Source organism: Anser cygnoides, chromosome 5, assembly GCF_040182565.1.
Source record: "Anser cygnoides isolate HZ-2024a breed goose chromosome 5, Taihu_goose_T2T_genome, whole genome shotgun sequence".
Lineage (NCBI taxonomy): Eukaryota > Metazoa > Chordata > Aves > Anseriformes > Anatidae > Anser > Anser cygnoides.
Genome location: NC_089877.1, coordinates 16,867,600 through 16,893,123, shown reverse-complemented (window position 1 = coordinate 16,893,123; position 25,524 = coordinate 16,867,600). Strand labels below are relative to the sequence as shown.

Genomic DNA, 25,524 nt, shown 5'->3' with positions numbered 1-25,524 from the left:
GCATCAAGAAACTGTGTTGTCCCTCTGCTCTGTACCACTTCCCTTTTCACCCACAGAAGTACTCTCAAATAGAAAGCTCTATTCTTATTTTAAGTAGCTGTAAGTGCTTTGAAGTTTTGTGGGTGTGTTACTTTTTGTAGTGGTGATACTGGTTTTATTTGTAGGTCATTAACCTTTGTTTTAACCCTATCTGTAAATCGTTTCCAAAGAAAACTGCTGAACTGATGTCCTTGGTGCATAAAAAGGGCATGGTATGGATGATCCAGATCGTTCACTTGCACTCTGTCGGCATTCTTTAGTGCAAACTCTGGGATCTGGGAATGATAATATAATAATTTATGTTCCTTTTTCTCTGCTGCATTTGGCAGCAGCTTCCTTGTCTTAATATTGACATTCATAACAGTGATATCTTTTCATTAGTAAGGACAACTAAATGAGCAGCAGTCCAGATTGTAATCGCTTCACACCTGGGCTGATACAAACCATCAGCAATTTCAGAGCTAATTGTTCCCAAGACCTCATATCAGTCTGCTAAGCCCTTCAGTCCCTTTACTTGTTTACTATCAGAACCAAAAAACAATTTTACTGAATCCAGTGCTCATTTTGTCTATGCCTACTTAGCAGTTGCTCTTCATGTGATATCATGATGGCAAAAATTATTCGTCTTGTGTAGAATGCAGTTCATTGTTTATTTGTAGACTGTAAGCCATTAATCTCTGTCACTTAACAGAGGTTTCTTCAGAGCTTTCTTGTGTTCATATCTATATCCATAGGTATAAGTCCAGTGCTTAATTTACTTACTTTCTCTTAGAATGCTTTCTCAGATTGTGTAAATGTAAAAGAGGAAAAATCTCACCTCTTGCAGCCCTCTTTGAGGGTGAGCTAAGACTTGTTTGTAAACACGTGAATGAAAATCCAGGTGTAGCGTGTTAAGCAGGAAGTCACTAGCTATGTTGCATCTTGACCAGAAGCCTTGGTACCTGATGGTGCTGTGGAGGTTTTGGAATGACACGAATGATGTAAGGCATATAGGTCTGTTTGAGATCACCTGATAGGAGTCATCACGGAAATGCCAAGAAATACTGCTTGTTTTATTCTTAACTGAACAACTCTTACATACTCGATACTGCTGTTTTCAGTAACTCTCACTGTGTTGTGTGTCTTACAGCAGACCACCTTGGTTTGACCTTCCTCCACCCCCTTATTGCTCTGAATCTGAATCCCCTAATCAGCCAGATCTTCCTCCTTACCGCTCACGGACGGGAAGCTTGGTGAGCACAGACACCCCTGTGGCCGGAAGCCCTCAGGGCACAGACAGCAGTTGGAGAAGAGATGTCCATGACAGCATGGATGGCCACAGAACTCTTCTTGAGAGGACAACAGATCAAAGTGATTCTCTGGTCAACCATGTTGATGAAAGAGAAGTGTAACTGCTCCAGTTTGGATGGGCAGGAAAGGATTTACTTTTTCTTGTCTATATTGGTTAATCTGCTGTTTCTAAAAAGTTTCGGGCAGGAATGTGCCTGAATGATGACTTCATTTGAATCCATGTTAGGTTAATTTTTTAATTCAACATTTTGGGCTCATCAAAGAGAGAGCTAGAGTCACATCAGCTCTCCACAATATTCTTGCAAGCAGGTTCCAGTTCAGATTAGCAAGAGAAACAGTGCTACCTTGAAGAACTGATGCGATGTATTTCTTGGAATATATACTGTATATGAATGTATATATGTGCATGTATAATGTATACAGATGTTGCACACAAAATCTATGCCAGAGAGCTCTTGTTTGCAGACTGTCTGCTGTCGTGTGCGAGCCATTTCTTCCTACTACCAAGTGCCAACTGGTGGTCGTTGAAGCACGAGAGAGGCAGTCTTTCACCTTGGAGGTCTGAAGCCCAGTCCTAGCCCGCTGGCAGTGCTCAAATTGCAGAAAATGCCGTAGTTGACCCTTATCTTCCTGGTCTGGAACATTCTCACTCTGAATGTAATTTTCAAAGTTTAAACTTGTGAGGATGCAACAGAACAGCTCTCTAACTGAGCAAACAAGCGTGTTTTTTTTTTTTCCCAGATGCTAGTATCAAGGCCAAATTTGCATGGACGTCCTCAGGAAAATCACAAAGGTTGGCTTATCTGTCAGATTTCAAGGCTGAGCACAGAGGCACTGAAGCTTCTCAACAAACCGGCGCAAGACTTCAAGCATGGCAAAACAACATTGCTCCATGCGTTTCTTTTTGAACAAACAACAACAAAATACCACACACACAAAAACCCAAAAAACTTTTCCAGCTAGATCTTAAACACCAAAACCATCCTGAAGCAAATACCCATCGTGGAAAGCTTCAGTGAGAATGACTAGTTTGTTAATCTTTGAAATAACTCAGAGCAGGTGATGTAGTGAAAGGTTTGGGGCTTATTAGCATCATCTAGACCGTGCCTATGTACATGAATGGATACATGTGTTTAATACTCTATGTATGTAAGTAGTGTATTGCATAGGTTTAGTTCTATTTGTACCTGTAGAACTCTAAAATTTCAAAGTTTCTCTTATGATATTCTCATTGCTTTTTTTATGGTTTGCCATTATTCATATTCATTTGGTTGAAATTCTCGTCTTTTCAGAAAAACATTTTTTGTCTTTTTTTTGGTCTTAACTCTTAGAATGTTCTCCCATGAAATGTGTTTCAGTGCACAGTGTTGAATCAACCTTGAGAAAGCAACTCAAAGGTAAAAGTGTTCAGAGTGGAAAGAGAGAAGGTAAGCTGTGAATTTAAATGCCACTGCAGTGCTGTGCTTGTGCTTAGTATACAGAAAATAATTCAGTGTCTTTCTCTTGTCCAGAGAGAAATTGGCCTTGAAAAATTATTTCCACTTGTGTATTAGACACCTTTCCCACTTCTCTTCCATGTAACAAACAGTGTCATTAAACAGGATTTTCTGTTTAATGGAAAGGACAGTAACTGTTTTCCCACAACCTCTGTTTTTTTCCTCCTTTTCTAAGATAAATTATTTCCCCCAAAGGTTAGATGCTCAGGACTCAAGAATTCTTGAGCATGGGTATATGTAGAGGAATGACTCAAGTTCAGTCTCAGTTTCCACACATAAACCTGAATTGGTTTTATGATTTTTTTTTTTCATTTCCATGTCTGGAGTCAACTGACATGGTATATGGGAGGCAGGCACCAGAGGGACTTACAAGCAGAGGTCCTTCAGGAGTGAGATGGCCCTGTGGGGAGACTGTAGAGCTCTAGTGCTTATGGTCTTGGCTTGCTCTGGAAACAAATTAACAGCAGCCTTTTCTTATGGGCTTAAGCAACCTATCCTGAAGCACACTGGAGAAGCAATCGTTGTAAAGCAGTGTGTAACACTGGGGCAGATTCCACTCTTGGTGAGAGCTCAAGCAATGCAGTTATGCTGTCCTGCACAAAGCAGGACCTGGCTCATTAATCACTCCTTGCAACTCACCAGGCAGACAGTTGTTACTGTCACATAGCAGACAGTTGTTCTGTATTCTACAGGTAGGTTAAACTCAGGTACGTAGCTGAATTTGTGGCAAAGGTGGGCACAGGCCCTGGCGCCCCCTTGCCTTACTTTCGGGTTCTGCTCAGCCTTTTGTAAGAGCTACATAATACAGCCTCAGAGCTGGCCTTAACATTTTTCTGTTGCAGTTTTTTAAATGTTTTATACTTTAAAACGTACTATTGAAAAGTTTGCAGTGGTTTTGTTAGACTTCTATGTTTCCTGTTTAAGTACCCTAAAGCTACAGTAGTGAAACTAACTCATTGTGTCCAGTGTAAATCATGTGGCACGTAGCCCTCATGCAAGCCTTCATGGGGGACTGCATTTCACCATGTGTGTTCAAAGTCACCAGGGTGTGTGCAAACCAAACGTTTGCCTGTGGCGTCTGAAAAACATTGCCTTGCATTGCTAAGAAGTAGAAAAAGAGTGGACATAGCTTGCTGCTTCTGTCTGTGTCAGTCACTGTCATATGTGTACATATATACGTATATATATATATAAAAGATACTCTTTCAGGCTGTATATATTCATGTAACTTTTGCATTAAGATAATCCATTTGGACTTTACAAAAAAAAAAAAAGAAAAAAAAAAGAGGAAGAAGCATTTTAAATGGTGTGACATTTTCCCTTCCAGCTAAGGGTGTATTTATCTTTGTACAGGAATCTTTTAGTTTTTAAGAATGCAAGTTATAAAAGGAGATTGTGCCTTTCTGATTGAATGTTGATTTGCTGGGCTGTTGACTACATTCCTGGATGTTGTTACATATCATTGCCTAGAGATCCAAAAAGAGAGCCAAGTCTTGTCTTCCTCTCTGTTGTTACTTTTGGGGACCATTGACCTTGGAGGAGTACAGGAGTTAGTACCTTGTTCCAAAAAGGACATGCTAAAACTTGAAGGAAGGTTTTCATCTTACTCCAGTTTTCTGGTATGTAGAACAGATTTGCTAGCAGGTTGCTTTGGAAATTGCTGTAGTATCATACAGAAATTGTTTATAACGTGTCACTTTTGGTAGTGTTAATACATCTCTATACTGCATTATTCAGTGGAATCTTTGGAGAAGCATGGTAGCAACAACCACGCTGATTAAATTAAATATTTCATTGAAAATCCTGCAGTTCCTTGATCTTCGCCTTGTAAGGCTGAAGCTAAATGTTCATGAAATACCACGTAGTAGGATTTCTTTTCTATAGCCAGTAAACTTGGAATTAATCATGCTGTTGTTTGCAATTGCTCTTAACCTTTTAGTTTGAAGTGAGTCCTCCAGGAGCTTTCCTTTTTACTTAATATTTAAACAAATGAATGTTTTTTCAAAGATTTATTCTTAAACAAGTAAAACAGATTAAAGTTTTCCTTCAGAGCCAAACGGTGATTCCATATCTGTGTTGAATAGTGACCACTGGAATGAGCAGTTCCACTCAGAGCAGGGATTAATATATTTGATTTGTTTCAACAAAACAATTTGAAGAAACGACTGACTACTTGAGGTAAATGAAGGAATTACGTTTAGCCTGTTAGAAATAAGATTTGGGTTATTTAAAAAAATGAAATTAAACTTCAGAAGTTCTGAGTGTCTGTAACCTCTGCTGAAGTCAGAGTGCTGTGTATTTTAAAATTAGGCCATTAGTGAGTCTGCTTGGTAGTAATCTGAAGTTCCTTGTAAGGCAAATTGCAACTTACCTCTCTGGTGGTATTGTGCTAATGGAAAATTGGCAGTAATGTTTTTAAAAGAGAGCCTCTGAATAATTTTCTCTGCTCTTGTCTGCAGTGACATACATGACAACACTGACTGCAGTGCGATTTTTAAATAACTCTGCATTCGTTCTTCTTCTCCTTTTAAGTCAAATCAGTTTTATTTACACCACTTCACTTTGATACAGCTAATAGGGCCCTTGTGATAGATTTAGAAGTTGGGTGGAGGAAAGAGATGACTCTCATTTTAATTAATGCTGCAGCTTGTTAATCTTGTGCGTTTTACTTTTTAGACATCTTAGAGAAGACAAATGGTTTTAGTAGATAAGAAAAACTATTAATGATGAAAAGGATAGAGGGATACTGATTCTGAATTTAATTTTTAATGAATATTTAAAAATGTCTAAATTAAGGAGGAATTTAATGCTGTATTTTTAAAGTGGTGATCAAATGGCAAGTACTGTTTTTAACTGTTGCTCATTGGAAGCTGTTTTGCATATAATACCTGGAACTAAAATAGTAAGACAAGCACTCTTCTTGCAGTTCATACTAGATCTGAAATATATTGTATTAGCACCAGGCTGTAACTCACTCATGGACTAAAATATGTGACTGCAGAAAGACTTTTAATACCATGCTGGATTCTGCTTGAATGTATCCAAGTACAGGATAGTGGCCTTCATGTGTTCTTTTTTTTTTTTTTTTTAACTGGTTTGAGTTTTTTTTAACTTGAAATTGAGATGTTATGTAAGAGCTTTAAGGGAGGTTGTATGTTGAAACCCAACCTTGTCTTAAACTTTTGTCAACTGGAAATCTTTGAAAATGTATTCTGTATTCCTAAATAAAGTTGGTGTTTTAATACTGTTCGCAAGTGCAGATGTCCCCTATCTCATCAAGTCTTGTTTGGTTTAGCTTTACAGCCGCCTACCTGAGGTCTCCTCCAACTTCTGCATTCGTTGTGAAGTTTTGATAAATCCTTGTGGGTTTTAAACACTATTTTTAAAAAGGAAGTGATAATGGAAACCCACACGTGCATATGTGTATAAAAACATACTGATATGTATGTCTCATATTTATACAAATGAAAATTGCATCATTTCTTTATCTTCCCATTCGGTTTGTGCTGTCAAAGAGGAGGCATCTGAAGCAGCCCTGTTCGGTTGCTCTCTGGACTGTAGCAAAGCTCTGGAGACCTTGGCAGAGACTGGTGCTCTGCATTGGTGCTGCATACAGATTTACCGGCGGAGCTGCAGGGCCTTCAGCATTAGCTTCTACCTCCCACTTTCTGCCTGCCCCTTTCCCACCACTTGCATCCCCTGTGTATCTCCAGCTCCGTGAGCCACGTGCCAGACACGTGAGCCAGGATCGAGTTGAGACACTTTGGGGAGGGTTGTGTCTGGCTGGAGTCCCACGTCACGGCGCTTCCCCCGGCACACGCCTGATGCGAGCACTGCCGTCATCGTGGGAACTGCTCAGCCCACCAAGCCCAGATCCACTTTGTGTCTGGATCGTAGCCACTCTTCCTGTCGAGGTACGTGATTAGCCACAGTCCTCTCAGAGGGCTAGTGTTAAGAAATACCCTTTCTGTTACAAAGTTATTTTCACAGACTAAGGAAAATGGCTCCAAATAGTATGTCAAAATATTTCTGTCTCGAAAAGAATATAGAGGCTGACATATTTCACTTCCATGACTCATCTCCACTCTCTACCTTGGCAAAGGCATGTCAGTTTTATCATTATCCCAGTTAATTAAGTCACATACCCTCACCAAAATGCTCAGACAGTAATCTTTGTTCGACACTGGCAAACTGCCCCCAAAATAAAGAGCTGCGGATTCAGAATTCACTCCAGCACCGCAAGGGAGAAGGATCTGTTGATGCTGCCACAGTGTGTCCTCCGTGGGGGGGGGGAGCTTGGAGCTGGCTCATTCAGTCATGTCCCAGCAAGAGCTACGCTTCAGAAATGTTGATTCAGAAGACAGCCGCTTATGAAAACAAATAGCATGCTCTCCAGCTAAGCTCCCTGATTAATCATTTTTATTCTCTCTGCTTCCAATTTGTTTAAAGACCTTAATTTTTACACCTCAAAAATTAAATATGCAGTTTATTTCAGCAGTGATTTTATGGCATCTTTTCTTGCTGATTTGTAGCAGCCTCCTAATCTTTCAGCCTCGGTTATCTGTTGGTGAGAGAGCTATGAGGCTTTTCACCTTTTGGGGAGCTATAGTCCAAAATGATGTGCTGTTATTACTTGAAGTAGAGGCATCTTCATGTGGAAATTCACAGCTCTTCAAGTGTGCTTTTCAAAGGAGAGTTGAGGGTATGCATATTGCATAAAGCCCTTTGGAAAAGTACTGGATTGATCTCTCTAGGGAATTAAATTTTCTGTTTATCCGCAAAACAGTGTGTGAATAGCTAAACTGAAACGTATTTCTCTGCTTCCCAAAATCCTAACAGTTCCTTATGGCCACATTGAGGGGACCGCTGCTGATCTGGCCCTTTGCATTTCTGTGGGAGCGCACCCAAAGAGTTTCAGTCCCACAGTTGCTGAAGACCACACAGAAGACCACTTTTTCATTGAGAACTGATTTGGGACCATCAATGCCTATATTCTTCTCAACAGCCAGTATAGAGGCAAGTACTTTTTCCTCAGTGGATCTCACCTAAGATTAATTCATACCAGTCACCTTGAGGTAAAAACAAACAAACAAAAAAACAACAACAAAAAAACATCTCATTACTTAATGCCACAGCCTGTAACTCCTTCAAATTTAAGTGTGGTCATTTCTCAGCACAAAACTACAAGAGCCTTCATCAGTGTAAGAACAATACGGGTAATAGTCTAGTTTGACCCCAAACTGCTCATTTCTAGAAAAGCACCCTGGCAGTGTCAATTTGATTGAATGAATGAGTGGTCTGTCACATTTATTTGGAATACCTGCTGTTTCCTTGACAAATGTGAGCCATGTCACAGCACAGTGATGAAGAAGTATGATGTTTTATTTGACAGAGTAGATTTTTCTTCTCATTTATTTGTGACAGGGTTATCTTAGTATCTTAGAAAACGCTGTTTGCTCAACAATGCATCCAAAGTAGCACTTGCTTGCACAGGTTTGGGGTAGGGAGAGGAAGATAGGGTTGGTTGTTTGATACGTGTTAAACCTCCAAAGGGGTTATACATGTCCATGCATAGTAACACTTATGAAGTGAAAGACCTAAATTTTTCACATCACAGATTAACCATTTCCTGTGACTGCTGAATATGCAATGAGGGGTACGGTACAAAGTTTACTGCACGATACTTTCTAGAGAGGAGCAGTGTTCTTCATATAGCCTTTGCTGTATATTGTGGCCTCTTGTTGTAGCGGAGCATGGATGTGCTCACTGAAACAATCCTGATCCAGGTCACGAGGAGATAGCAGGTATATTTGAGAGGATTTATTTGCAATGGAGAAGGCTGTCTTTCCAGTGTATTGTTCTATGTGGTAGTATTTTTCCCCTATTTTTAATGAAAACTGGTGTTTCCAACTTGTGTTTTGTTTCTGTGTTCTACCTGTTGCACCTGAAGAAGTAGTATTTAAATGCTGCACAGTAAATGTGTTTGCAAACTAAGGAAACATCACTGATATTTGGCTGTTCCTTTGCTGGTTTCTGTTTACCCAAATATGAGGCAAAGGTGAGAGCAAAATTCTTCATGCATCTGGTGCTGTATTTATTGGTATCCCTTGGTAGGCTGCGCAGAGCAGAGGAGTCAGCAGAACCGATGAATTATCCAAAGTGGATTTGGAGAATGCTCTGCTTCAGAAGTAATGGAGCTGGCTTAAATACCTGCTTTCGAGGTGTCATGTTAGATATGCTGGTTAAGACATGGATTATGTAAGATAATACCCTACCTGAGCTTCTACAGACAGAAAAGAGCGTGCCCACCTGAGAGATGGAGCAGGTTTTCATTAGCGAGGCCTGTCTCCAGAAGCTGCTTGTCCCCAGGCTTAGAAGTTCCTATGCTGTGAGCTCCGGTGGGCCTGGTGCTGAGACAGCAGTCACAGCTATGAAAGCTGTGGTTCTTACGGGTTTTGCAGCACATATTGGTCTGTCTGGTATGTGAAAGTAATTCTGGAATGACTGTCACCTTCCTTCAGGAAGCTAGATAGAAATCCTCTGGCTTCTTTGCTGAAGTCATGTTTCTCAAGCAACTAACTGCTCTTGTTTCTCTTAACAGCTGACTCCTCTTCTTTTTTCTCCATTGCAGGGGTGTGAGAAAGATTTGCACTCTTTTGTAAGTGAGAACATCTGAAACAAGGACAGGCATCAAGATTGGTTTTGGGAACAACAAAACTGTCATCTTCCAAGATCCAGCCTCCTGACCATTGGGTGTGCTGTCTTATCCATCCATTTATAATCTTCTGAATCCATTCAGTTTTACAGAAGTGTATCACCTGCAAATTTAAGAAAAAAGTTGAAGGAAAGTCTGGACCTGCGGGTAACTCTTTCAAGTTCTCTTCTTTTTCAGAAAAATTAGGGCAGCAGTAGAAACAAAAATTTAAATTCTGTATTTTCTTCTAACCTCTAGGTACTTGTTTGCATTATTTATATTTGCAGAATTATTGAAACAGTTATTCTGTATAGCTCTGTGTGTGGAGGCTTCTGTTCTAGAATAAGTTTCCACTTAATCCTGAGTAGGTATTTCGGGAGGTTTCCACAGGTTAACAAATACGTGGACTGTGAACGTCTCCCAGAAGGGAGCTAGGGTGTATTGAAAGTGGCGTGCCATAAATAATGCTGATATAGATGCAAACTGCAGTTTGTGTGTGAAGGGTAGGGTTACGGGTGCAGGGGCTGTAGCAACACGTTGTCAGATGACTAATGCCACCAGCTTTTGCTTTACGCCGTTGGGAAGGGGGCAAGGGGGAGGTAGGAGGAAGAAGGCGTTGTTTTTAACCCGAGCATATAGGTAGCCCGAAGTGATATGGGAAACTACAGAGAGAAGAGAGCGACCTGGCTGCCTTTTATGCTGACATTTGAAAAATGAGCTCAGGATAGTGCTTTGAAGGGTGGCTTGGTGATATTATTTAAGAAAAAGAAGAAAGTACCCACTTTCTTTCCTTGATACCAGTAGTGAGAATGAGATGACTAACATGTGGGGGAGAGAGTGGTTTGAAATGATTTCTGGATTTTTTTTTTCTTCCTTTGAAAATTTAGGTGAAATTAATTATGGAATGGCAGCGGTGTCTGATCTGAAGCAGGTGCTTTCATCTCACCTCCTGCTTTTAAAATCGCTGCGCTCTTATCTCTGCTTGGAGGAAGGGGCATGGTGGGGAGCACCCCGGTGCTCTCGTGGCCTGGTGGTGGCTGGATGAATGAAAAGCCTTGCAAGATTGAGGCCATTAAAGACTGCGAGCAACGAATTAAGAGGAGTTTAGGAGCTAATTTCCCATGGTGATGGTGACTGGAGGAAGAAAAAAATCTGTGGTCTGCAAAAGACAAAGAAAAAAATATAAAAATTTAATGAGCCCAATTGCCTTAATACTGTCCAAAATAGGTTCTGTTTAAAAGAAAGATGAAGCAGGCAGGAGCTTGGAGATGCGATGGGTGTTTCCCCTAATCTTTGCTCGCAGTCTCAGTCACTGAGATGCTGACATTAACCCTTCCCTTCATTAATCAAGCCTCAGTTGCAACTATTACTCATTATTAAGAGCCTGCCAGTGTGCCAATAGCATTTTTTTGTGTATATTAATCTGATAAAGCAAGCAGAGGAGCTCAGTTTCCAGCACAGGCCAGGTGCGGTGTGCACTACACAGCAGCGAGGGCTGAGGTGGGCATTGCTGTGTCAGGGCCCCACGGAGCTGCTGGTAACGAGGCCCCACGCACGGCTGGTGCTGCCACGCGGTGTGCTGGGTGACACCGGCAGCTTCAGGCACTGGCCATGATGTCCGAGTGACACAAAGCGTGACTGCGTAGGCACATCTGAGGATTTCATGTTCTTTTGAAGAAATAGGCACTATTTTCAGTGGAAGCAGAGGCAGAACTGAGCTTAGACAATCGCCTGTAGCTGGTTCATCCCTTGTCCTGCTGAGCTGTGCTGAGTTGTCTTTTGGTGGTGACTTCGACCTGCTGCCCTACTTCTGAAGTAAGAAAGCCTTTAAGTAATTAATCACTCCTAGAATTTTTATTTTCAGGTCACTGAGATGAGATCAGCATGAGAGGAGATCGTGGACTGCTGGATATTGAGGGTTTCAGGCATCTTCCTCTTCCAGTCACTGCGTATGGTAGCTGAGCCATGGGGTAAGCCAGTCTGAAAGCCCTTTGCCATGTTATGGGATCCAAGTACCCCCTTAAACAGAAGTGAAGTGCTTCACCTTCACCAAATGGACCGTGACATATCCAAAGGGAAAGGGGGAAGAAGTGAGGGGGAGGGAGGGAGAGGTAAGATTTAGGTGGCGTTAAGGCTGTGACATCTCTAACAAAAGCTTGGAGCTGTTGCTCTTAAACATGAAATGTTGGCATGAACCAAGCACGTGCTGCAGTCTCTGGAGAGTAACTGACTTCCCACTGCCAGCCAAGCAGAGAGAGGCCTGCAAAGGGCCCCAAGAGGCGGTGGGGAGCCTTCCCTCTTCTGCTAGGGAAATATCACTGGGTCTGTCTGCCCCCATATCCATTTAGTCTGAGAGTTTAATGAAGGAGGCCCTGAGGAATTTCTTGTCATACTTGGGCCCATGGCTAGATCTCTGTCAGCTTCATTTTGCATTGCCCGGTGGTGAAGACCTGGTGCTTCAGCACGTGCTCAGCCTGAGGACTGGGGTCTGCCCTTGCAGTCCTTTTACATCTGCTTACGGGACTGCTGGGCAGTGCCCTGCTGTTGGAAGGTAACTCAGGCAGATAAAGGCCATCACTGAACTTTTCTGGGACGTTCTCACAGCCCGACGTCTGCCAATGGTTCTATGGCAACAGGGGATGAGGCAGTCTTGTATGGATTTTGTACCCTCGTGTATGACAGGTTTTGTCCTCTAGCTTGTGGCAATGGAGCTGGTCTGGGCTCCTGCACTGCTGTGACTTGACCAGCTTCTTGGTTCTCCTGTCCCACCAGAGGTACCCTGCCTGTCGTGTCTTTAGGTGGCCGGTGGGAAGAAGGAAGCAAGTGTCATCTCTTCAGAGGCAGCAGGTTGAAGAAGTCTCTCCCAGCAGTACATCAGCTATGGCTTGGTAGCACCAGACATCCCTGGGGGTTGAGGCACCGCTTACCCCGTCTTAATGCAGTGATTTTTCATAGTCAGTGGCCCGTGCAGATAGAAGTAGTAGCATTCTTCTCTGTAAGAAGCCTGGGTTCAGGCTGATTATCAGCGTGTTAGTTACGACGTGTTTGTGTTTTTCAAGTGTCTTGTTTTATCCGGTAGGAAATTATAGCTTCGGCTGTAGTCTGGTGAGTCTAGGAGTCACAGCCTAAGGAAGAACCTTTCAAATCCAGGATCTAAAACTATAAAACATCTGGGATGGTTACTGCTGAGTTAATGGCCCAGTGAAGAAACAAATCACTGTATGCCACTTCATGCTTCTCATCTGCCTGATCTCTGTTTTTCCCCGGCAGTCATGCTGCCCTCACTAATCAAATGCAATCCAATATAATCAAATGCAATGCAATAGTCTCCTTTTCCTTCTCTGGCTGGGTTTATTTTTCATCCTGTGCTACAGAACAAGGGGGCACATAGACATGAAGCTGAATTCATTGCTCTCCATCTGGGTCAGCAAGAAATGACTCGGATCTTTTCCTAGATCAATGAATTGCCATCATGTCCCCCGCAACCTTGCACTCCCTGGTAGAGACAAGAAAAATGATCCTTCGTCTTCTGTGTGGCACTGGTACTGTGGCTGAAAAACGCTCCCCTTTTTATGCCTGCGTATTTTATGGCATTGTGCGTTTTTCTACATGGGCTGTGTGACGGCCCTCTCGTTAATCAAATGTGTGCCCGCCTGTGAACCGCCAGCCCGGAGCAGTCTCTGCTAGGTTTGACCCCACTGAAGGTGGGATAGAGGGGCTGGTGATTCTGCGATGGTGTCCAGTAGTGACATCGTGTTTCTTTGGGAGCTGAACACTTGGATAAATAAGTGAATCCGTCGAGGATTAGCCTGGTTATTTTACAGCCTGTCTTTGAAACGTGTGAAGCATTTATTTTTCTTTGGTCTGCAAGTCGAGCAGTGATTCTCAGTTAAAGGTAAAAGAGGAGGGGAAAGAATCGAGAAATTGGCATTGGGGTGCTTTTAGACAGGTCTCTGAAAAACGTCAAAGAATAGCACTTTGTTATTTTCCAGTTGATGATGTTGGTTCCAAGGCTATTAATTTTTGAATGTTGAATGCCCTGCTAAATACACCCACCCCACAAATGAGGCAGCTAATGAAACAAACAGATGGCGATCTGAATAGAGTAAAAGTACATAATAAAGATGTGCTTTGAAATAGCCAGACAGAGCAAATTATGCAGGAGGTTGGGAGAAGGAAGGTGATGGAAAACTGAGAACAAACCACCACCACTCTTCGTGTTATTCACCAAATGGACCAGCATGCAAGTGGGAAGGTGTTTGATAATCTTTCATAATCTGATATTCAAAAAGAGACATTTTGTTCTGTCCTGAAAATGTTGGGGTGATAGATAGGGAAATAGAGGCTTGTCCAAGCACGGGGGTCAGGCAGTGTCTGTGTATCTCGTTGCTGTCCTGGGGGCTGCGTGTATTAGCAGTGACATTTGTTTACTTTCTCTTTTGAGCATCGCCTGGGGGGAAAAAAAATTGTTTGCCTCTATTGCTAAACTAATGCAATTTGAAATGTTGTGCTAGAGATTCTGGGAGGCCTGGAGCAAATGCTAAAACTGTGACCCTCTGAATATTAGACTGCGTTATAGCAAGCAGAATACCTTTCTCCCGGAGTCAAGAAGAGGGCTGGGAGAGCATGGCCCCTGGGCTGGCTGCCTCATTCACTCCCCTCTCCTACTCCCTCCGCACCATCTCTGGGCTGCCCCTGCCCCGTGCCAGCAGGCAGGCTGGTGCTGCAACGTGCTGGCCTTCCAGCTCTACTTTCTGGAGACCGCAGAGTGCTTTATGAGCTATGTATTAAGATTTATAAGCCTCTGTGAGGAGGCAGAATGACAAGAAGAAATAATTTACTTACTTCCAAGTCCAGACTTTAAAGCAGGTAGTGGACTGTGCCCTAAGGTTGCAGGACGTGGCAGTGGGGAAGCCCGTGAGGGATGCTCTTGCTGCTCATCCCAGGGGTTGTGCTCCTGGAGCAATGGAGCACCTCCCCTTTATGGCCACTTTCCTAGCTCACTGCAGCCCGCTTTGCTGGCCCGTACCACGGTGCTGGAGGCAGTTACTGAGCTGCTGGGCACTTTGGGAAGTTACAAGCGATTCACTCGGACTACGATGAAATTCCTCAGGGTGGGAAGAGGAGAGGTGACACCGTTGTTTCAGGCGTAGCTACTAAGGCTGGGAGGGAAAGAATGAGATTTAGAAGTATGTTTAGCTGCAGATTAACCCCCTCCCTCATCTGCACTCAGCTACATGGAGGGTGACAAGCAAATCAATAGCCAAGACAAGCACATCTCCAAAGCTTTGTTATTTCAGCATCTGACATTGTGATACATCCAGTAAAAATTAATTGTTCTCTTCTGTTGGCTGAAGTCTCTGCAGCACCCTCATTAGCACACAGCCAAATTTTTCTTTGTTCTGTTCTGCTGGACTAGAAATCTGTTTTGTTTGCTTGGCTTTTGTTTGCTGTGAACAAAAGGCTTCCTTGTGTCTGTGGTGCCTCGTTGCACCCTGAAGGGTGGAGGAAGGCAGAGCCCTGTTCAGCGCCTCCATAACCATCAAAGGACAGTTTTGCAGCCTGCCTGGAAGCATCACCTTGCACCTTCCCTTGCTCTGTGGCAAGTTCCCTGGTTTCCTCCTGCACCCTTTGCTCTGATCGTTAAAATTGTTAGGATCACGTCTCCCACAGCGGAAATAAATAGGAGCCCCGGCTGCCCTGATGGCCCAGCTTGCTGCAACTCAGTTCTGTGCCAAAACAACTGTGACAGCTGCTCACTCTGGCAGAGAAACTTCAGTATCACGTTGTGCTTTCTGCTAGGTTTAGTGAATAATAAATATGTAACTTAAGAGCAAATTCCGCTTGTCCTCCGCACACGCATCCACTGCTCTCTCTGGAGAGAACTGAAACAACAAGCTAGCCGTGGCTTGAAATCACACAGACTGCTGTGCAGTCCCTTACAGAGAACTAAAGCATTTCAGCTTCTGTGAAAGCAAGGAAGAAGTGACGGGTCCAGCTTTTATCCTGGCGTATCTCACAGGCAGAGAGAGGAGCCACAGCCTGAGCTGCGGGAGCAGGACAGGACCAGTGGATCCTGGCTGGCATTTCAGATGCCCGCGTTGTCTGTGTGCCCCTTGGAGAAGAGGGATCACAACAGGAGATCTCCCAAAGCACCCACGGGATTTGGAATTGCAAAGTGTGTTCCAAAGGGTGCTGCTGCCCTGTGCACGCTGAATACACCAGTGCTAAGGCTCTGCCTTCCTACAGGCTGTGTAAAAACTTAGGTTGCCTGCCGTGGTTTTGAGGACAAAAGCTGGGATATCGAGCACCGGGATATCTGAATGTCTAGGCCAAAACACAATTAAGACACGGTTGTTTTTCATTACAAGGAATTAGCTTTTTGCTGATCTGTGCATCGTGAGCCCAATACTGCTGACAGAGACAAGAGAGCTTGCTTTTAGCTAAAGCGAGGTCTCCGACTTACCCCTGCTTTCGCTGCCTGCCATGTGCAGCGCCGTGAGAGCTGAGGCATCCAAGTAGCCGTCAATTAGTAAGAAGTGTTGCTACCTTTTTGGAAACAATAGGGAATCATCACAATAATGCCTAAAAGTGAATTTTGCTATGCTTTAGAAGACAATTGGTTCACCAGCTCTGAGTATGGTAAAACCTCCAGATAATGTTATTTGAGGCTGGTTTTATTGCCTAGGCAATAGAGGTTTGGGTGTGGTGCAATGGCTTTTAACCTCTTCGTTTAAGCTTGTCTTGCTTAGACAAACCTTTTTGTGGTCTTCCAGAGCCTTTGCAAAGGGATGGGGCCAGGCAGAAGGACTCCAGGACGGCTAAGACCTCTCCAGTCTTCCAGAAGCGTTCCTGCACAGCTCCCCAAGGATGCGTGGCTGCCCTCTGGGATTGCAGGTGAGAAGGAGCCTCTGCGGTGCAGAGAGGAGTGCTGCTAAAAACCTTTTGCTGAGGTGGAGGCTTGGGGGATGTCCATAGGACAGGTGCAGTGGGCCTGGGAGCTGAGCTGGGGTCGAGGAAGGCGGTAAAGCTGTGGCCAATGTAAATCACTCAGTTTCTGAGTGTCCTCTCTGTAAAACCTTCTCATCTCAGTGCCTTTGAGAGGAGGTGTCTGTTAACAATTACATGGCACACAGGTTAAAACGTGATGGTTTGTGCGGGTAAACCCTGCTGTGTGTTTGGAGAGGCTGGACAAGAAACACTTGGGGCTGTATCCTAACGCTAACCCTTGGGAGGCTGCAGTTCGTTCAGTGTCAAAGTGGAGGGAGCGTTGTTAATCAGGTGGGTATGACCGGTTGTATTTCACAGTGCCCTTTCAAGCAGCCTCGGACGCTGTGAGGGGAGGCATGAGAGGAAACTTCAAACACGTAAAAGGCTGCTGAAAAGAGGGAGAGGATCATTTGTTCTCCCACTGCCTGGATGGGACAAGTAGAAATTGGCTAAAAATTCAGATCCAGGCTGGCGACCGGGGAACATAACTTTGTTTAATAATAATAATTAAAAAAGTAGAGGGGCACAGGGTTGGGAAGTGTTTAATACCAGCGCAGAGAAAGAGGCGTCAGAAATGACCTTTTATCAGTCTCCTGCTGGAGGTGGTCTGTGGAGACCATCGGCCCAGCTTTCTGCCAGCTTTGATGTGGAGAGATGAGAGATCACGCTCATCCACTGACCCTGTCCTCGTGGTACATTTGCTGTGGAGTCATTTGTGGAGAGACTTTCGTGCTTAGGTGCTGTTTTGCTGTTCTTTCTAAACTTTCCCTTGCTTCATGCCTCTCGGCTTATGGTGTGGAAAAAACAGAGAACTCTCTCTAAGCAACCTTTCAGTAACTTTGAGCAGTTTCTAGCCTGGCCTCGTGACACACAGGCAGCTGTTTATTTATAAAGGAAGTTATGCAGACATGGCAAGGAGTTGGCCATTGACCCTTGCAAAGTGTTGTAATAAACTGGTGATGGAAGAAGGATAGGAAAAAATCAAAGCAAATCTTTACATCAAAGGCAGAGAGAGGAGCTGCAATTAACATGGTCAGATGTGGGAGATTCAGCCGGTACCAGAATCTGCACTGATGTCCCCCCTGTCCAGACCCTATCAATCTTGCCAGGGAATTTGACAGGCGAGGAAAGTCAAAGAGCAGCTGAGGGATTCTGAAATCAAAGGACTTTGAAAGCTGGATCAGAGAATGGAGCGCGATTTTCCCATCTGCTTTGAATTTATTGTTGCTAATGAGGAAGCAGCCTCTGGTCTGAGTGAGCATGTTGGACCAGAGGGGTCACTCGACATTTCCATCACATTCAAAGGAGGGTATCGGGGGACTTCTTCCTCCAAGTTAACCCTTTCACTGTTAAGCATGTACAAACGAGCAATGTAGAGTGAGATGGCAAAAGGGGAAAAACATGTTTACTACTTTGGATTCCCAAACCACAGGGTCCTGTTTGGGTGCCTGACCGGTGGGAGCTCCCGCAGGTGGAGCTGAAAACCCCAGCATCAGTCCCTCCTGCTCATCAACTCAGAAGCGTATCTGTTCCTTCTGCTCTGTTGCTGATGTTTGCCATGTTCAGTCTTTTTCTGCAGAGCCAAAATTACAGGGCTGTGAATCCAAGACCTGCAAGTACCTTTGCTCTGTAATGTGTAATCTATGCACAAAGCTGGAAATGGTTGAGCCGACCACGTATTTGCATCCAGGCTCCACATCCCCTTCAGGTCAGGTGCTGTCCCGGTGAGCACAATGTGGGTGACCGGGGCAGACCTCTCTCCTCCACCCCCCCACCCCCCCCCGTGTTTTCTAAGCATAAGGGACTGTACAGTGTGTGGGTGCAGGAGCAGATGAGAAAATTGGCTGATGAGCCTGAGGCGAGCGTTGGAGCTAATTGTGAGGCCTTTCGCATGCCATGAGAGTTAATCTTGAAATTGGCTGTTTTACATACCAGACGCTGACCTCTCCATCCCCAGATTCCCCAAAACCTTTCTGTGCTTCCTGGCCTTTGCTGCCCACTCATGCTGCTGCCATCACATTTGATGTTCTCTGGCTCCCCCTGATAAAGCTGAAGGCACCAAAAGCCGCGGGGATCTGCTCGCAGAGGTGGTGATCCTTGCCCTGGGCTGAGCCAGTTGTTGCTCCGGGCTGCCACTCACCTGCAGGGCAGGAGCGCTGGCGGAGACTCTCAGAGCTGCAGATCTTCAGCAGGGGACAGAGCGTGCAAGGCAAAATGTTGGTACGAGAGCTGACTCCCTGGCATACTCTAGGAGCTTGTTCGTGCAAGCTGAGGAGCTTTTGTTGCAACAGGGGCTCGGTGGCATGCACGCAAACTCCATCTCGTCTTCTGAGCGCTGCAGAGCTCTGAGCCCAGCTGGCTGCTGGGATGGATGGTGGTTGCAAACATTAGTTCAGGGTTTGAATTTGGGAAACTTGCAGAGTGGGTGCCTGGGTGCTTTGAGTGGGTTCACCTCCTGTGAATCCTTTTCTATTAAAACACGTTAAAACATAGCACGCGGTGAGGCAGATCAGCCCCAGCCATTCAGGAGACACAGCATGGCCTTACCTGGCACTTCCAACCCAACCAGGTCCTGTCTGAACGAGGCATGTCAGAGGCAGTTCATTTTGAGAGACAAAAGTGGTTTCCCAGGTTTCTAATTCTCTCTGGCTCCCTCTTCTGAAAACACTGTGGGTTACTTTTCATTACTTTTCTTTGTCTTACAGATAGAATTTTTGGGTACTGTTGTTTCTGCTTTAGTTCTTTGTCTCCCTTACGCCATGCCGCTGCAGTGTTGTGCTTATCAAACATACAAAACGTGCTGGTGTGATTGCTTACTTAACTGTGGTGGGCTGACTGGCTGAACCGGGAGATTTTCATGAGCTTAAAGCTCATTACTCTGACATTACTGACATTACTCTTTAAGGAATCATTCACGAGCAGTCTCAGTTTGCAATCAAACTAAGGTGCGTGACAGTGTCTGCTGTGCCCTTTCCTTCTTACTGCTCTTCTGAAAGACTTTCCCTTTCCTGAGGTATTTCTCCCCTGTTTGTCTCCTTGACTGTCAGGGTATGTGGTTTTAGGGTGATCCATCATCCAGGTTCAGCAGCGCTGTGCTGGGTCTCTTAACAGTGCTGCTGAGGCTAGATGAGTGGATTGTGATCATGTAGGAAATACCAAACAGAAAAAGGTCCCAGAGTGGATGCAGGATGCTGGGGCCATTGGTTGCTGTGATATTTAGGATTATGTTTTCAAGTGAAATGTTGGGAATTAGCGAGACTATGAGTTTTCAAGGACATTGTATCTACTGGGAATGTTTAAACCCAGAAATATACAGTCGATAACGTAACAGGATTAAAGCTCGTTGCATCAGAATCAGCACAATTTTGTTGCCAACTAATAGCTAGGCACAAAAGCCCTTATGCAGCGGTTAATGGTCTTATCTGGAGACCTTCCTGCTTACAGCCCACTAAATTGCAAATACCGACCGATGATTTAAAGAACTGCTCGGTGTCAAAAACTCGTCTCTGAGCTGCCACCCAGCTCGTGCTGCTGCTGTACCAGCTGGAGACAGAGCTGTCTGAAGCAGGCACCGAAACCCATGGGCGCAGACGCATCCTCTGCATGCGCCTAGCACTGCGTGCCTCGGGGGGATCTGACCTTTCGGGGCAGGCTAGAATTAGTGGGTATATTTTTAATACTAGCTGTGTTTTTTCTGGCGATCTATAGGTATCGATCCTCGAAGCCAAAGGTTTGTCTAAGTCTAATTTTGGTCAGGTGCTAGCAGTCCATGAATGTGCTTTGAAATAGCAGCGTGGTGTAGGCCAAATCTCAGCCTTCGTGCCCTCGCCGGGCTGACTGCCTGATGTCTTCTGTCTCATTGCTCACAAAGTGTAGTAAAATTGATCCTTCCCCTTCATCCCTCCCTCTCTTTTTTTCTTTAACGCTCCTAGAGCCAAATAAAAGGAAAGCTGTGGTAATCAGAGCAGCGCTGGTGCTGTCGCTCCCTTACTGCCGAGAGCCCCGTGCTGACCGCAGTCATGGCACAGACGTGCAAGGCTGGGATTGACATCAGCGAGTCCCTGGTCCCAGTGGCAGGACTGCCCTCAGAGCAGGCTCCAAACTGCCACGAATGTGCTAGCAACGTGGCAGGGGGCAGGCGGGGAGGCGGCTTGGGCTTTTCTGTGATGTGCTTGGGGCTCCTGGTGGAGCGCTCCCGAGGACGTGAGGGGAGGACGAGAGGCAGAAGCAGTCTGAGGAGCCGTATCAAGGTTTTAAAAGAGCTTGTGACATTTTCTGCCCAAGTTGAGACACAATAGATCTCGAGGGGATAGTAATGGACCCGTAAACCTCTTCGTGGGCCAGCCCTAATAAAGGACAACACCTGAGCATAACTGGTTCATCACAGGCCTTTCTCCGTCAGGTGTGGGATTTCCAAACATCGTAAATGTGGTAATAAAAGTGGGTTAATAAGGCAATAAATGGCAATCATGAAGTCCCTGGTTGACTTCAGAAAAAAAAAAAAAAAAAAGAATCTGTATTTCTGTTTCACCTAGAATGGCTGAGACCCTGTGAGGTCCCTGCCCTTCTCCACCACTGAGGTGCTGCTGGATCTGCAGGCTCTGCAGGCCCTTCCCAAAGGCCTGCTGAGGCTATACCCCCCTCCAGGACAGATTAATCCTGTAGCAAATCCCACAGCAAAGGGCAGGAAACCAGGCAGCTCCAACCGAACCACCCTGGGCAACAGGGACCTAGCTGTGTAGATGAGATTTCTGTCCGTGAGTCAATCTTGGACCATCCAGGCTCAGAGCACTCGGAGGCACCACAGCCCCCGCTGCTCTGCAGGGGCACATGCATCACAGGCAGGAGTACCAGGAGAATTCAAATACACGAAATTTCTTACAACCCAGCCAATTCATCTCCCCAGTCACAGATGAGTGAAAGGAGAGGCAAGGCCAAAGCACAAAAAGCACTGGAGGTAGGGAGAAGAGCAGAGGCTGTATTCAGGAGAACCATCTCGATGGTTGCTGCTTGCTGAAAGCAGCTGCCAGCTTACCTGGAAGGTCTGAAAGCGAGATGGGGCAAACGGGGCCTCTTCCGAAACAAACAAATGTGCTGCTCCTTCACTGTGGCCTCTATTCACAGCTTCCTTCTGAAGCTTTTCCATATGAATGAGGTGGAAGGACAAACTTGTAAAGTGGGTCAGGGAGAGGTGAAGACTTGCTCTCAGCTATAAACCCCAGCAGGACACGACTCCTTTGAAGAGCATTGTAATAATGATTTAGGTTTAAGTTCAGGAGTCAAAGCCTGTTGTATTTTCAAAACTGTGTGGTGCTGTGCTTCTAAGGAACCGGAGAGAGTGATAAATTCTGCACAACACTGTTTTCTTTGTAGGCAGCAGAAAATAATTTCTGCTGCCTGCGCTGTCATAGGGAACACAATGCTCTGGCATTGACATCTTTTTCTTGGCAGTATGCTCAGCACTCTTGTAAGTCCCTTTGCCTACACACTTCTAGAGGCTTAATACCAAGCGGATTGGTTAATTATCCCATCTCCCCTAAAATAGGTGTGACTGGCTTTCTACCTGCTGGGCAGGAGACAGAGAGATCAGGTGAGCTGTGGCAGACAGGCACGCAGCTCAGAAGTCTGCACTTCCACTTCCACCAAGGCTGCCCTCTGCAGTTTTCCTGAGGCCCCGGAGGTGACATCAAGTCCCCCAGTCCTGCATGAAGGCCAGGCCCAGCATTGCACGCTGCTGATGTGCCTGGGGAGCTGCAGCTCCTCCCCTGGGCCCATTTTGTTCCCTCGTCCAGAGCTGCAGGAGGCGTGCAGAGCTCTGGGCAAAACCAAGCTGAGGGCCAGAGCTGCACTCGTGCCCGCCATCAGAAGAGCCCTATGCTAGATGGTGCTCCCTCCCCAAACCCCTGCTAATGTTAAGCTGCCTCTGCTTAATGATGAGGATGATTAGTGACCAGGGTATTTATTTTGTATGCAGTCATCATCCCCAAAGCTATTTCCCTCTCTTTGGAGAATTACCAATAAATTGAATTCATCACCTGAAAGTCGAGTTCATTTTCAGTCACTAGCAGACTTCATAGCTCTTTTCATTGCTTCAATGGAAGCGTTAAGAGAGTCTGTGTATTTTTTTTTTTATTTTGAATGTTGGTACTTTGCATTTATTATTACTGAATTCTTGAAATAAGATGATGTCCTTTCACTGCCAGAGTGCGGTCTGCTCTGAGTGGAGTATGCCAGTGCATTTTGATAGAGAATGATTTGTTGGAGATGTTGAGGAAGAAGTTTTAACCAAAAATGCTACAAAAATTACTTCTCTTGTTGGGAATAGTCCTGGGACCCCTTCTGATCCTGCAGGCTGGGTGAGCCCAGAGGGAGGGTTATCACAAGTCTATCACAAGCATCTGAAGTTCCAACCAAAGGGCTCCATGCCTCTGAAAATGGGACTGCTGCTCCGTGAGCTGTCTCTGGAGACTCAATCCATCCATTACACTGCATAGATCTGTCTTACTTATCTAGCAAAAGATAAAAGACCACTGCTGTGTCAAGCAACTAGAAAGCCTGAAATCTGATCCTGAAATAACTGAACTGTCTTGTTGATGCATCACAAACAACAGACAAGATCCTTGTTGTTATTGATGGGAGTACTGGGGGCAGCAGCGGCACGCTATGAAGACAAGGTCTCTGCCTCAGAGAACCTGCAGTCTGAAGAGGTGCTGGGCAAACTGGGACAAAAAAAGAGAATGAGAGGTGCACGTTGATTAGATTTTTTACTTAGGTTTGCTTTTCTTTCTTTCTTTCTTTCCTTTTTTTTTTTTTTTAGGCATAGGAAAGGTTTTTAATTTGTTTCTTCCCTGAGAACAAGGTAAAAATGTGTACAGCTTTCATTTCACTTTGAGGGTCTTTGCTTTCCTGGGAGCTGTTACCACACCCACAAGGGCAGCTTTGAACATGTCTATTTTAGTGCCTTTCGTATTAGCCAGGAACTTCTAAGTTGGCACCAAAATGAGAAATGAGGTCACTGGAAAGCAATGGATAGAAACTGTAAATAAGATTGCTTACAGGGCTGATGTTGCAGACGAGTGATGGTGATGTTTGAAGTTTACCATCTGTGCCCAGGAAGAGGAAAGCATTCCGAGAGACAGATGGTCAAGTGCGCTTTCATGCTGTCCTTTTCAGAGAGGGGGAAAAAAAAAGTTGTCTTTAAATCCACGTTTCAACTTTGTGTTATGCAGTGCACTCAGTCATGATTTTGTGTTTCTTTTATTTCATTCTGATCTTCTGATTATTTTTTTGTCAGCAGACACGTCTTTACAAAGGCGCTCAGCTGTCTGTTGACATCCAAGTCAAACTTTCTAGATTTTCCATGACTTTCTGCCTTTCTGGTTTAGCAGAGCATGGACTAACAGTGACTGTTATTAGTGGATTTCCCCCCCAAAAATAATCAAAAGTAAGGGTCATGTGTCTTTGTGGACAGATAAATGAGGTAACTGCAGAAACAGGCTTGGGAATGAGGCTCTGAGGCCTAAATCCCACAAAGTGCTAAGGAACCAGAGTACTTCTGACAGTGCGTAGCACGCTGATTCCGCTCGTAAATCTGCAAGTGAACTTTATTATCCAGGCTGAGCCCTGCTGCTATGCAGAGCAGAGGCACGGCTCAGCAAGTCTTGCTGACTTGTATAGTGCTTTGTGTGGAAGCAGCGATGAAATTTGCCTCAAGTCTTCCTGGTACAGAATGGGGCCTTGGACACCTCTGGAGCTACAGGCACCGATACAGTTGTAAAGATGTCAGCGTTTTCCAATTAGCCCGATTCCCTGTCAGTGCAAAGGCCAGGCGCTGGTGTACTTCAGCCTTCTCATTTAGGTTTCTTATCTCATTCTTACAGCATGGTCCAGAGTGTCAAAGCAAATTTGATATTTATTTTTTTGTAAGAAACTAGAAAGCCTGCTGTAAGGCCCAGATTTTCAATGTAAAGTTTTGTCTGCATCTTATTTGCATGGCTGAGTTATAACACTCTAAATTACAAACAGAAGCACTGGCAGACTCTAGCTAACAGCTCTAATGGATGCTATTATATTTCTGCTGCTAGCTGGCACTGAACCTTCACTATCTCATCAGCATAAAGGGACGCTGTCAACTTGAAAAATCATGTCTTCCTTGGAGGGGAAAAAAAGCTATACCTACAATTGTTCCAAGCCTTTGCAACAGCAGTAACTAGGAGAGAAAAAGGAGGGGAATGAGATTCGAGTTAATTATCTCTGCTCAGTGCGTTTACTTGGGGCATTTGACAGCAGTTTGTGGTGAGTCAGTGTTGCTGGTGTGCTTTAGCACCTCCTCTCCAACCAGCAAGACGATGCCTTTTGGGGAGGGGGATGCTGTTGTCCCCGGCCTTGTGTTAACAACAGCAAAAGCGAGCTGACATCAGGAAAATGTGCCCGTACACAGAGAACAGACATCAGCTATGTAGGATGCCGGTCATTGTGCTCAGTACAGGGTTCAAAAATGGTTTGCAACATGCTTGGGTGAGAAGGAACTCTCCCCCACAGCCCCTCATCTGACCTCCTTCTCCAGACATGGTTTTTGCAGCACTCTCTTTGCTGCCGTTTAATGACAAAACTGGCATGGTTTGAGGCGGGCCAGTTCTGAAATATTCCAAGTTCTTGGCGTCTCTTTAGATACAACACTTATCTTTTCCTTGTGATCCCAAACCTGTCCCTGGAGGAATTTGCATCTAACCTGGCTTTAAAAAAAAAAAAAAGAAAAAAAAAAGGAAGGATTCATGCTTCTTTGTGATCAAATGACTGGTGTGCTGCAGGGAACCATCGGCTACTACCATCCCTGCCGGCATCCCGTGAGGCGTGCTCTGCTGCCTCCCCCCGCAGCTGTGTTAGCAGATGACGGACCTTTTGCTAACCTGTGCCTGATATCCCCGTCGCCTCTGTTTTGCTGCTGGAGTAAATGGCTCTGTCGGGGATATTGCAGGCACCGATTGCTCCCAGCCCAGGCTGCTGCTGCCTGCG

The 25,524-nt window shown here is 44.9% G+C and overlaps 2 protein-coding genes across 10 annotated transcripts in view; both read left to right on the top strand.

Annotated features, from left to right (window-relative positions):
- Nucleotides 1-6,074, top strand: part of LDLRAD3 (low density lipoprotein receptor class A domain containing 3) — a 121,462-nt gene extending 115,388 nt beyond the window's left edge. For 4 of the 6 annotated variants that reach the window (XM_066997105.1, XM_066997101.1, XM_066997104.1 and 1 more), the window contains one exon: nucleotides 1,169-6,074. In XM_066997105.1, coding sequence (XP_066853206.1) covers nucleotides 1,169-1,430 — 262 coding nt within the window. In that variant the 3' untranslated portion in view covers nucleotides 1,431-6,074. The remainder of the gene's footprint in view (nucleotides 1-1,168) is intronic. The other 2 variants (XM_066997103.1, XM_066997102.1) reach the window with 1 other exon arrangement.
- Nucleotides 6,075-8,351: 2,277 nt separating this feature from the next.
- Nucleotides 8,352-25,524, top strand: part of PRR5L (proline rich 5 like) — a 103,880-nt gene continuing 86,707 nt past the window's right edge. For 3 of the 4 annotated variants that reach the window (XM_066997093.1, XM_066997094.1, XM_066997092.1), the window contains exons 1-3: nucleotides 9,453-9,687; nucleotides 11,384-11,489; nucleotides 16,296-16,416. The gene's annotated coding sequence lies outside the window, so the exon portion shown is untranslated. Of the gene's footprint in view, nucleotides 9,688-11,383; nucleotides 11,490-16,295; nucleotides 16,417-25,524 lie in introns of all 4 variants that reach the window. The other variant, XM_066997100.1, reaches the window with a different exon arrangement.